The sequence below is a fragment of the Propithecus coquereli genome, unplaced genomic scaffold, assembly GCF_000956105.1.
Source record: "Propithecus coquereli isolate 6110/MARCELLA unplaced genomic scaffold, Pcoq_1.0 Scaffold45, whole genome shotgun sequence".
Taxonomy (NCBI): Eukaryota; Metazoa; Chordata; class Mammalia; order Primates; family Indriidae; genus Propithecus; species Propithecus coquereli.
The window spans coordinates 5,787,535-5,799,830 of record NW_012150285.1 but is presented as its reverse complement, the minus strand read 5'-3'; the positions used below and the strand labels follow the sequence as shown (position 1 = coordinate 5,799,830).

General features: G+C 48.7%; 1 protein-coding gene across 1 annotated transcript in view; it reads left to right on the top strand.

Moving 5' to 3' along the window:
• SVIL (supervillin) overlaps positions 1 to 12,296 on the top strand; it is an 83,965-nt gene that overhangs the window by 68,192 nt on the left and 3,477 nt on the right. The window contains exons 27-30 of the mRNA XM_012654844.1: positions 4,880 to 5,031; positions 7,266 to 7,371; positions 8,022 to 8,229; positions 10,200 to 10,333. Coding sequence (XP_012510298.1) covers positions 4,880 to 5,031; positions 7,266 to 7,371; positions 8,022 to 8,229; positions 10,200 to 10,333 — 600 coding nt within the window. The remainder of the gene's footprint in view (positions 1 to 4,879; positions 5,032 to 7,265; positions 7,372 to 8,021; positions 8,230 to 10,199; positions 10,334 to 12,296) is intronic.

Here is a 12,296-nt window from a genome sequence, read left to right as displayed (position 1 = left end):
TTAAAGTCCTTAGGCAGAGCGTATCCGCGTGATTTAAAACTGGGACCAAGTGGTGGTGTAACGGCATAGTAAATACGCACACAAAAGATTTATTTTAAAAATAACAGAAGCTGTTTCCTCTGAGGCTGAGAGCAAGCGCAGTGCTTTGTGGGTCTGGTATAATAAATACACAGTCAGGACTTGCTGGTTCCTGCAGGTGAAACACCGCGTAGCGAAACTCTCAACTGGATGCCGTCACCTAGAGCCACCGGGGGCAGGAGGCGGGTGACTCCGGAACTCTCATAATCCCTTTTCCTTGCCGAGCAGTAGCCCTTGTTCCTGGCACTCCTCAACCCTTCCCGTTTAGGGGAGCATGTGTGTCACGGCCCTGAGATCTCGACTCCCACGAGAGTTTGTTCACCTCTTCATAGCCCCTTGGCTGTCCAGGCGTGGCTGCCCCCAGGGGCCGCAGGAAGCCTTGTGCAGGGGAAGCCCCAGATGGTGGTGGCCTGCCTAGAGGATCTTGCCTCTGGGACCCAGACAGAGCTGGGTGGGTGTCTGGCCTGGGACTCTATCCTCCAGGCAGGCCTCTTCCTTGTGGCCTGGTCCTGCCTTGGCTGCTGGTCTCCAGAGCCTCTGGCCGGAGGTGGCCAGTGTGGCACCTGTTGCACATGACACCACCCACCCAGACCCTGGAGGGGAGAGAGGAGAGGCCTTAAGGAGACCAGAAAACGAGGTGGCCTAAGAGGGGGCCCAGCCGGTACCCACAGGCTGTGCAGTTGGTCCTAGTCTATTTGCTGATCAGATACTTGCAGGCTATACCCATGTGATTTCTTTCCTGATTCACCAAAGATAAGTCTGTTCACCAATTGGCAACATTCCTTAGCACCCACTCTGTGTGAGACACTTATGTAGGGACTAAGTAAACGTTTCAGACCCTGCCTCCAAGAAGCGCATCGACAATGAAGCCAGAGCAGGAAGAGGTGATAGTGCTTCATGCCGCTGGAGATCTAGGGTCCCTGGAGATTGGGTCCAGCAGCAGTGGGACAGCCCACAAACCAGGACCCGGGTAGCCCATGGGGGTGGGGATCACTGGGCTGCAGGCCTGGAGGCCCAGTCCGGCCCCCTGAGGCCCAATGCCGGGGCTTTCCCCCGTGCTGTAGCTGAGTGCCTCGCAGGCCCTGTGGGACCAGTTTTGTCATGACGCTAATTTCTCAGGTGAGGAACAGGACAGCAAGATTAAGGAACTCATCCGAAGTCACTCAGCGGGAGAGAGCAGAGCTGGACACTCAAACCAGCCCCCACCTCTTTCCAATCCCGAGTGGCGTTAACCGCGCTGCAATTCACCCTGCAGGCAGGCAGCTGGAGTCTGCGCCCTGGCCCAGGGCGGGGGAAGCTGAGAGTTTGGCCACAAGGAAGAACTGAGACCACCAGACCAACCCAGAGAAGGTCAGGGCTGAAGGAGCAGCGAGGCCAGCTCCAGGTTGGGCGGGTGAACATACCAAACCTCAGGAAGGGGCTCTCCCAGGGCCCAGCAGCCTGGCCCCTCCTTGCGGGGAATGGTGGGTGTCAGACAAGGACCCCCAGTGGGAGGCCATTTCTCATCTACTTAATTCCTTATGAGTGGGTGACAGGAACTCCTTCCTTCGTTTCCTACGGAGGCCGTGTGGCTTGGAGGGAAGGCCACAGGCGCTGCAACCCTCCGGTCTGGGACTCAGAATCTCAGGCCCTTACCTACCAGCTGTGCGCATCAGGCAACGTCACTTAACCTGTCTGAGCCTTGGTTTTCTCACCTGGAAAGCAGGGACTAGTTCTCATACTGGCTCACAGGACATTGTCATCTGGTGCACATGATGTTTGGCGTGGTGCCTGGCACACGTTCACATTGTAGGTGCAGGAAATACTCATCACTGACCGTCTCAGCAGGAACAGCATGATTATGTACTTAACCTGAAGATGAGAGAGCAGGGATCTCCCCCGAATGACAGCAATTCCCCAAGAGTCACCATAGTGGATTTAAGTTCCTTGATCTGACGCAGGGGCGGCAAGCTAAATATAATAATCATCTTCACTGCTGGTTGGCAGTGAAGACATTAATAGGGAATTTGGGGGCAGGGGGGATCTACTAACCTTTGGAGTTGTGAAACTGGGACTTTAAGGAACAAACTCTAAAGTCGCCAGAGTTCCCGTCCTTAAAATGCAGAAAGAGAAATGTGTGTTTCATGAAACAAGACAAAGGACACCACAGTTTGAAATTGAGTTATTTTCTTACCTCAGCTGTTCATTATAAGAGAGAAGTCACAGTAAGTGAACGAATGAATAAACTATAGTAAAATGAATTAATTAAAAATAAACAAAGCTGAGATTTCCAAGACCTTCTTGGACTATTTACGTGGAGGCCCCTAAGAAGTAATGACTGGAGCGACTCTTTCCTGTATTTCTTCCCAATAAACCCAATGTGCACGTCACAGCCAGCACTGGTGACATCTCTGTGAGCAGAGTTAGTTACAGCTTTGAAAAAGCCCAGCTGCAGAGAATAAAGTTAGAGCAGGGAGCATGCAGATTCCAGACCGTCCCTCTGGGAGCAGAGCATCGCAGCCCCATGGCATTTGCCGCTGCACCGCAGCAGTCACGGAAGTACTGGCCCCTCGGTGACACTGGCCCGGCTCCTCCATCACTCACGCCCCCCAGGGGCCGCACCTGCAGACGGGACTGAGCCCGAGATCCAGACGCTCTTCTGGGACAGGGCTGCAGAAGACAGCAGCTGTAGAGGTGCTAGGTCCTCCTATGGGCCGGCACCTGCCAGCCTGCGGGGGTCAGCGTCCTGTCCACTGCCTGCCTGCAGGGTCGGGAGACAGCGGCTCAAGGTGCCCAGTGACTCGTGGTCAGCTTCCTCCAGAGAGGGGTACAAGTCGAGTTCCTATAAGTTCAGGTGCAAGACTACATAACCACGAGCAGTTCTTCCTACCTCAGTTTTCTCTTAACCCTAAACAGAACTACTGGCAAAGAACTTACTCTTGAACTTGCGTGGGCTCATGTACCAACCCTTCACACTAGGCATCCCGTCAAGGTAGTAAACATAGTGACCCAGCACTTCTTCCTAATGAAAACTTAGCCTGTACTTGTTAAAATGAATAAATATATTAAAAATTAAGTTGTATATAGGACTAGATTTGGGTATGTTGAGGAAAATTGGTAAAATGTCTGTTTTATGAAATATCTTTAAAGAAATAACAGTTCTATTTTAGGTATATACACTCAACTATTTTAGAATGGTCAGACTTAAACGTTGGTTATTTAAGTGTGACTATACATTTACATGATGTATTTGAGTGCTAGCAAATTCCAAGATCTGCATAAACTGTTGGGATCTAAGCGTATCTTTCCCCAGTAATTTAGTTGACATGAAGAATTTTCTCTACTTGGAAGAATGGGATTGCCAGCCAAAGGCAAACTTTTGTTGCTGTCTGAGTTAGCAGAAATTTCAATTGAGTGGCTTCCGAATTAACTGTGGGTGTCTCTAACCAACTCCTTGGTTCCCATTTCACTTTGGCTGCTCAAAACCACACAAACGTGACCAGTTCCGATCCACAGTAGATGGCACTAAAGGCTCTGTGTAGTCGAAATACTTTAAGAAATCATTAGAATCATTTGTGAAAACTGTGTTATAGATAACTTTGCTAAACAAAGGGCCAAAAATCAAACAAATATGGCCCCTGGCCTTTTAAGAATGTAAACAAGCTTTCCGCTTACCTTTAATCCTCAGTAAAACTGTGATTTTGTAAGTGGGATTGGAACTGAGACCAATCGAGGTAGCATGGAACCAGAGAATCCAGTGTTAGCATTAATTTTTAACGTGCACCATCCCAGAGCACCCTGGAGCGCCCGGGCCTCTGAGTCAAGAACACGGTCTGCTGACCTCACTCGGCCCAGAAGGTTCTACGTCCTGATCACTCGTCATTCAGGTCTCCGCTCAGCCCCCTCCCCAGAAAGGTCTCTCAGCAGGTGATCCCACGTGCTCCAGTCCTGCCGGGGGCCACCTGCCCCACCTCTGGTGCTCACAGCACTCATCCCTGTCTGACACTGTCTTGCTCATCATTGATTAGAACGAAGGCCCGAAGTTGTCTGTCTTGTTCATCAGTGTAGCCCAGCATCCTGAGGAGTCCCGGCTCCATGAATATTTGTCAAATGAGTGAACGAAAGGGATCTAGGGGAGACACTTGGCTAGAGGAGGAGATTTTGCGGTGTGCAGCGCTATCTAAAATGCCCTTTTCGCCGATTAACCTTCCGCGGCCGCTCTGCAGAGCAAGCATCCGATCTGCCAGGTGCCAGCCAGAAGGGACATCAGGACTTAGTCCTGGCAACAGCCCTGGTGACGGATGTGAAATCCCAGTTTATTTTGTGAAAGTGATATGTCAGCGATTTATCTCCTCCATTTCTGACAGAACTTGGAAACTTCAAAGCTTTCTTCTTTTTTTAAACAAAAATTCACATAGTTTTAAGTCTACATTTTTTCCTTTGAGCTTAAAACTGGCCCAGCTGTTGTTTTTAATATCTTCTCGCTGCCAGCTAATCGTCTGTCAAAGAGTGGCGTAATAGGGAAAACACGTTTGTGTCACCAAATACCTTACGAAATTATCCCGTCACACGCTGGAGAGCTCTGCCGCCTCCCGCTGGGGTGACAGGTGTTTCTCTTAGGCTTGTGAGAGGGCCGTTCAGATCCTGTTTCTCCGCAGGAGGCTCCGGGAAAGGGCCTCTCTCTTCTCTAGGGCGTCGCTGACCTTCCCCGGTGCAAGCGGCTTCCCCCAGCCCTGGCCCTGGAGAAACAAGAGCCGGGTGGGCATCGCTCCTCTGCTGCCTCCCAGCTGCTGACCCCGCCCCCGCCACTCTGTGTTCGCAGTGGGGAGCCGGCAGAAGGCAGAGCACTGCGCCAGGGTGACCGGCAAGGAGAAGTGCGTCTACTTCTTCTGGCAGGGCCGCCACTCGACCGTGAGCGAGAAGGGAACGTCGGCGCTGATGACGGTGGAGCTGGACGAGGAAAGGGGCGCCCAGGTGAGTCTCAGGGACCCAGCAGGGCATCCTTTCCAGGGAGCCAGTGACGCTCGGCCTGGTCCCTGAGGACCTGATTCCAGTGAGCAAGGACCAACCACGTCACCCAAAGCACTTCCAGCCCTGGTCCGGCGCCTGGAGATTTCAGGCCCCGCCTCCCGTTCGCTTCACCCCCCCCACCTGTCCTAATATGACCTGAGACAAATGCAGCGTCTGCGACTAGTAAATCCATGCCACAAGCACAAATGGCCATTGAACAGTTTTAAACAGTTTCCACCTAACTGATAAGCAAGTAAGACAGAGATGCTATCATCCCCTTCTGAAGTTGGTAGCGATTTTTAAAGAACGGACCCAGGGCTGGCAAGGATTCAGTGGGACACTCACGGGCTTCTGGTGGGATGTGTGACTTGGACGGCCATCCTGAAGAGCAGTTTTGGGTCAAAAACCTTAAAAATCCAATCAGATGTTCCCTTTACACAAACCTCCCTGAAGGACACATCGGAGATTAGTGTAAAATTGAGCACTCCCGTCTGCATTCCTCACAGCAGCCTGTGGTTTTTCTGGAACACACCAGATCACTCTTTTGCCCTCTGCCAGAGGCTGCAGTCTAAGCGGCCTCCTCGGAATTCAGTACCTCGGAGCTGGCCCTGGGCGCCTCTCCGGGCTCCTCCTGCTCCTGCCTCCACCCCTGCGGCTGCAGCCCTCTTGCTGTTCCGCAAACACGCCTCCCGCCAGCCCTGTGCCCTCTCCGCCGCCCGGAGCACGTCCCCTACCTTGGATGTACACGGCCCTCAGCCTCTTAGACGCAGGTTTCTGTTCGCACGTCACCCCTTATTCTGTCCAAACCCGTCCTCACTCTCCCATCACTCTCTGACCCTAATTTAGTCTATCCCTTTGTTTTCATAGCACTTCCCGCCACCTAAAACAACATGATGGTTTTGTTCCCTTGTGTATTGTCTGTCTTCCCCACAAGCAGTCTGCCCTGGTCTTGCAGTCCCAGGGCCTCACAACCTCATTAGAACCCCGGAGTCTGCAGGGACTGCCGCCCAAATCCAAGGTTTTGTAAACATTTCTTTTTAATATTTGGATGATCCATGCATTGGGCATCTCATCCTTTAGTACCAACAATAAAGAGTTGACTCTGGGGTTTTAGAAAACAGGACACCATGTGCAAATATTTTTACCTTTTGGATGAATGATTAACATTAGCCTGAGGGAAGATAGCAGAGACATTTCCTCCAGAAATAGACCAACAGTCACTCAGGCTTCCACAGTTCTAAGAACCAATCATGTTCCCTAAAAAATGTTTAAATGCATATTTTCTACTATGGACTATATTTTAGAAATGGTTGTTGGCAACAGTCGCATTTTAATTTATTCCTAATAGTAATTTCAATTACAACCCCCTTTTTTTGGTAAAGGCCATGAATGAATATGTTTTAATCGTGCCTTCAAAATCACCCTTAGAGTTTTCAGTCTTAATCTGTGTCGTTTGAGTATTGCATTTTTTATCAATGCAATGATGGAAAATTATTTTAAACATACAAAACACTGCCCGCCACTAGCCAGGTGTGGTGGCACGCACCTGTAGGCTCTGTGAGGGGACTGCCGCGGTATCGCCAAGGACACGACCTCCCCCAGGATTGCTAAGGCAGTGCTTAGTCATTGTCATTGCTGAGAGGTGCACTTTGTTAAAAATGTGTCACATCGAAACAGTGCTACATCGATACCAATGAATGCCGTTCAAATATCAAAATTCACGCTTTTTATAAGATATTCATGATGGAAAAATACTAGGTGAAAAAAAATGAGAGTATGGGGTGGGGAGCCTGTGTCTTTGGGGCCACATGTGGCCTCTGGATCCTTGAATGCGGCCTTTTGACCGAATCCAGGTTTTACAGAACAAATCTTTTTGATGAAGGGATTTGTTGCGTGAAGTTTGGATTCCATCGAGGGGCCGCACTTGGGGACCTGCAGGGCTACATGTGGTCTTGAGGCCGCAGGTTCCCCACCCCAGAGTTCATTTAGGAAAAAAATATCTACCTGAAAAACTCTTCGAAAGGAAGCCTGCAGACTAGAATTTGGTAGTTCTTATCTTTAGATAACAGTGTTGTCACTGGCTTTTGTTCGTAGGCCTTGGTATTTTTCTAGTTTTCTACAATAGGTACTTATTGTTTTTATGGCTTTGAAAACCCTAACTAGCCCCGTCACTGATTTCACTGTGTTTAAATCTGAAGGTCCAGGTTCTCCAGGGCAAGGAGCCCCCCTGTTTTCTGCAGTGTTTCCAGGGGGGCATGGTGGTGCACTCCGGGAGGCGGGAAGAGGAAGAAGAAAATGCGCAAAGTAAGTCACTTTTACTGCTAGAATTCGATTTTTTTCCCCTCTCCTGGAAGGTATTTTTATAGGCAAGGGGATTTAAAATCAGTCTCTGTTCATATAGCTGTGGCTTTAGCACTGAAAGCCTCCCAGTGTTTGTCTGATAAATCAACTTTATGAGGAGCCCGTAGCCGGCCTCCTCCCTGTGGAATTCAGGATCCGCCTTTGTGTGCAGGAGGCTGGAGACTGCTTCACCTGAAACCGAATCCCTGCAGGGGCTGGTCTGCTCGTTTTGGGAAGAAAAAAAAAAATCAGTGAATCTTCTATTATAAATTATGAGATTTTTGTTGGCCGGCATCCAAAAAAACAAAGCAATCTTAGCTTTAGAGTCTTTTAAAGTGTACCTGTTATGTGACTTATAAATTTTGGAAAAATGGTTTTTCTGCATCGTGAACTTCTGGCAACCTGCTTCCGACTCCAAAAGGATTTGCTTTCTGGGATGGCAGTAAGACCAGATGTGCTGCCCAGCAGGACTTCGTGCTGCAGGCCCCAGTCCCCAAGTCCCTTCAGTCCCTGGGACATGGTGGCTGCTGCCAATTGCACAGCGGGGACCAGGAAGGGCCGCTTTTCTCGTCACTCGCTCAGATCCTAACGTTGTGTGTGGGCGCCCCCTGCAGGTGAGTGGAGGCTGTACTGTGTGCGAGGAGAAGTCCCCGTGGAAGGGAATTTGCTGGAGGTGGCCTGTCACTGTAGCAGCCTGAGGTCCAGGACTTCCATGGTGGTTCTCAACATAAATAAGGCCCTCATTTACCTGTGGCACGGATGCAAAGCCCAGGCCCACACGAAGGAGGTCGGCAGGATGGCGGCAAATAAAATCAAGGAACAGTGAGTGCTGTGTGGGCTTCCCGGGGGGACACAGGCAGGCTGAGGTGGGAAGGGATCCCACCACTGCCAGTGGACGGACGCCTGGTGTGCTCAAAGTATCTTCCCCAGGGGACAGTTGCAAATGTGCTCAGGGACTTCTGACATTCCAAGTAGAGAGGACACACACCTCAGCCAAGACCCCCATTTTGAGGCTCCCCCACTTCCTGAGGATTTACCTGCATCAGTAAGAGGCAGCTCGAGCAGCGAGGGAAACAGCCCCAGCAAGCACTTGGATCTTTGCAGTCGCGATTCAGCTTCTGAATTATAAACCTGGAGTCTTGTGATATTAAAAGACAGCAGATTTCAAATATCTTTTGGGGGATTCAGACTCAGAGTTTTAGTTATGTCAGGACACTGCGGTGTTAAAAAGCTAAAGATCTGGGAGACCGTCTGTGTCCGACCATAAGATGTCCCCTTTAGAGAACATCAGTATTCCAGTATTCCCCCATCTCGAAGGCAGCCACCTGCTGGAGAGTTATTGGCCTCCCCGGGGCAGTTCTTGGGCGCAGTGCTGCAGGCGCTGGGCTTTGTTCCTCTCTCCCAGGCAGGCCCCCGACAGTCGGCCTCTTGCAAAGAGCAGGCCGACTATGAGAGAGCACTGGACTTCAGGGAAGAGGGAAAACAAGGGCGGTGAAGGTGAAAGCCAAGCGAGCACGTTGTGCTGGTGGTTCCCCCACTGGAGAAGGCGCTGCTGTGGCTCTGAGCTTCCTAGCAGCCCAGGCAAAATATACATCGCATACAGCCAAAGAAAGTCCAGTGTTCCCCTGTCACTCGGCAGGTGACTAAAACCTGCGAGGACCTTGGTAACATCCTCATAGTAAACATGATGCACTTCGTAAGGCCATAACATGCCACAAGAGTGCGATTTGGTGAAACCCATTCTCCAGGCACCAGAATAGGGCAGTGTGGTCATGCCTCCTGTGACTGCTCTGAAACCTCGCTCTGCGTGGAGAGGGCGGGTGGAGGGGAGAATGGGGCAGGGGCTCTCTCAACAGGCAGACCGATGTGAAGCAAAATGTCCATCTCAAAATATCCTCTGCGGGCTAGGATGGGGAGAGAGATGGTAGATGACGTTCAGGGAGTTGTTGTCCAAAAGAGTTCATGGCCCATCAAACTTGAGCCACTGAAGTCCAAAAATCAAAATCATCAGCAGCTCATTCACTTATTCATTCAACAAATGTTTAGCAAGCACTTGCTTGGAGCCAAACACAGATTTAGGGACTAGGGATTTGGTGGTGAGTAAACCTAAGTCTCTGTCCCCACAAGCTTATGTTCTAACAGGAAAGAAGGATAAGAAATCATCAACATGGGCCGGGCGCGGTGGCTCACGCCTGTAATCCTAGCTCTCTGGGAGGCCGAGGCGGGTGAATTGTTTGAGCTCAGGAGTTCGAAACCAGCCTGAGCAAGAGCGAGACCTCGTCTCTACTAAAAATAGAAGGAAATTAATCGGACAACTAAAAATACATAGAAAAAATCAGCCAGGCATGGTGGCGCATGCCTGTAGTCCCAGCTACTCGGGAGGCTGAGGCAGGAGGATCGCTTGAGCCCAGGAGTTTGAGGTTGCTGTGAGCTAGGCTGACGCCACGGCACTCTAGCCCGGGCAACACAGTGAGACTCTGCCTCAAAAAAAAAAAAAAAAAAAAAAGAAATCATCAACATGTATTATATATAAAAATGTATATTATTTTCATTATTAACACATGTCATATTTAATCGTACATTCCTCCCTAGGGGTCGAGCCAACCTCTCCTTCCCCAACACACACACACTGAAACTGCGGAGCATGTTTTCATTCCTGAGTAAGAATTGCTGTTAGTTAGAAAGTGGAAGACGAGAGACAGTGAATGGACCTGTAGATTTGGTTTGGGATAACTTCGTGCTGCCGTCGCTCTCCGGGCTTATGAAAGATGATTGGAGTTTCTCCCGTGCAGGTGCCCGCTGGAAGCAGGTCTGCACAGCAGCAGCAAAGTGACAATACACGAGTGTGACGAAGGCTCCGAGCCCCTGGGATTCTGGGATGCCTTAGGAAGGAGAGACAGGAAGGCCTATGACTGCATGCTTCAAGGTAATGCGACATTCCGTAGCCTTCAGTCACCTTTTCGAAAGTTCACTCATTTATTCCATAAATATTTATTGAGCACATACTCTGTACAACTCTGTACACATTAAACCTACTGAGAAGGCTAAGTAATATATATGACTAATCATAATGCAAAATAAAAATTATTTGACATGAAAGTGGTACAGGTGAAGGAGGTTGAGCATTAAAGAGAAAAAAGGTGACTTCCATCAAGGAACGATCACACACAGCTCCCTGGGAGAGGTGGCATTTGCACGGTGCCTTGGAGCTTGGTATGACTTGAAGAGAAGAAAATCCCAGGCAGCCAGAGGAGCAATGACTCAATGTAAACCTGTGCAGCAAGGTGCTGTGGGGTCTGGCTGGCACCCGGCGTGGAGGGAAGTAGTGGGAGTTCAGAGGAGAGAGCTGGTCAGAACCAGATGGGTGGATCTTGAATGGGAGGCCAGAGACGCAGAGCAGGCAGAAGGCGCAGGAGGAGGGAGGCTTGGAGGTCAGCGACTGCCCTAGTGCACACTTAGCAGATGCTTAGTGAGTAAGCGAGCACAGCATGCTGGCGAGTGCCACGTGAAAACTGCCGGCAGCCTTGAACTTGGGGCCTACAACTCAGAGACAGGTTGGAGAGGTGACCATTGAGCTACATGACCATGAGACTGCCAAACGGGGGCAGAGAAAAAGAATGGGGTCAAGGGACACGTTCTGGGTGTTGGGGTGGGAGCTGGAGAAGGAAGCTGGTCCCTTATCCCAGAGCCCTTCAAAGTCATTAACCTGTGTAGAAAGACAAAGGCCACCGTGGTACGGAATAGACATTCCCATTCCCCAGAGTGAGCTCAGGTGTGTAAATATGTGCTCCCCTGTCTCTTCTTAAAATACAGATTAACATGAGAAATAAAGTCAAATTGCCTTAAGCAGGTCTGATAAGCCAAGCACCCTTTCAGCACCTTATATACAGTAGCCCCATTAATATAACCCAACGCTCTACCGATTTTACAGATGAGGAAACTGAGGCATAGAGAAGTTAATCAACTTGCCCAAGGTTGGACAGCATTGGAGTGCACTTATAACCACTCCATTATACTTGCCTTTCAAGTTTTATAAACATTTATATAGCTTTTTAAACATAATGCCTATTGATGATAGAAAATGTTGGGAATTACAAAGAAGTTAAAAATGAAAATAAGTCTCTTATAATCATCTCTCTCAGAGATAACCAGAGTGCACATTTCTCGATGCTATATAGAGAGTACCTATGTTTAAAAATAAAGTTTAGAAACTACTGTTTTGTTACATGCTTTTTTCCTTTATTGTGAATAATTTCCCAAGTTGTTAATATTTAGACTTTTAATGGCTGCAGGGTAGTCCACAAATTTCTATGAATATATGTCACTGTCTGTCTAACAGTCTTCTGTAGTTGGAGAGCTGTGTTGTGTTCAAGTTTTCTCTATTAATCACATCTTGGCATTTGGCTAAGATCAAGTGTAGTATCTGTTCAATTTTTCTCTATTCCATAATGCAGTTTGAATAATTTTTAAAATAATTGTATGTATTTATTCCTGAGAGAAATACCTAGATATGGAACTGCTGAGCTAAAGTTATAAAAATCTTATAGCACATCTCAAGTGTCATTCTCGCCTGCAGTACACAAAAGTGTTCATTTCCCAGCACAGTCATAACCTCAGCAAATTATCTTTTCCCTATCTGCCAAATCGATGAGGGGAGACAGATAGCTAAGCATTGTTTTAATTTAATTTTTCAATTAGAAGTACTGGGACATACTTTATATATAATATGTATTTATATTTTTTAATATAGATAAACATTTTTAGCCATTTGTATTTCTGTAATACTTTGGTGAAAGTTCTCTTTGTGCCCTTTGCACATTTTTTGAGATATTTATCTTTTCCTTATTTATGCTCCTTCGTATATTAAGGATATTAACTAGCTGCCATAT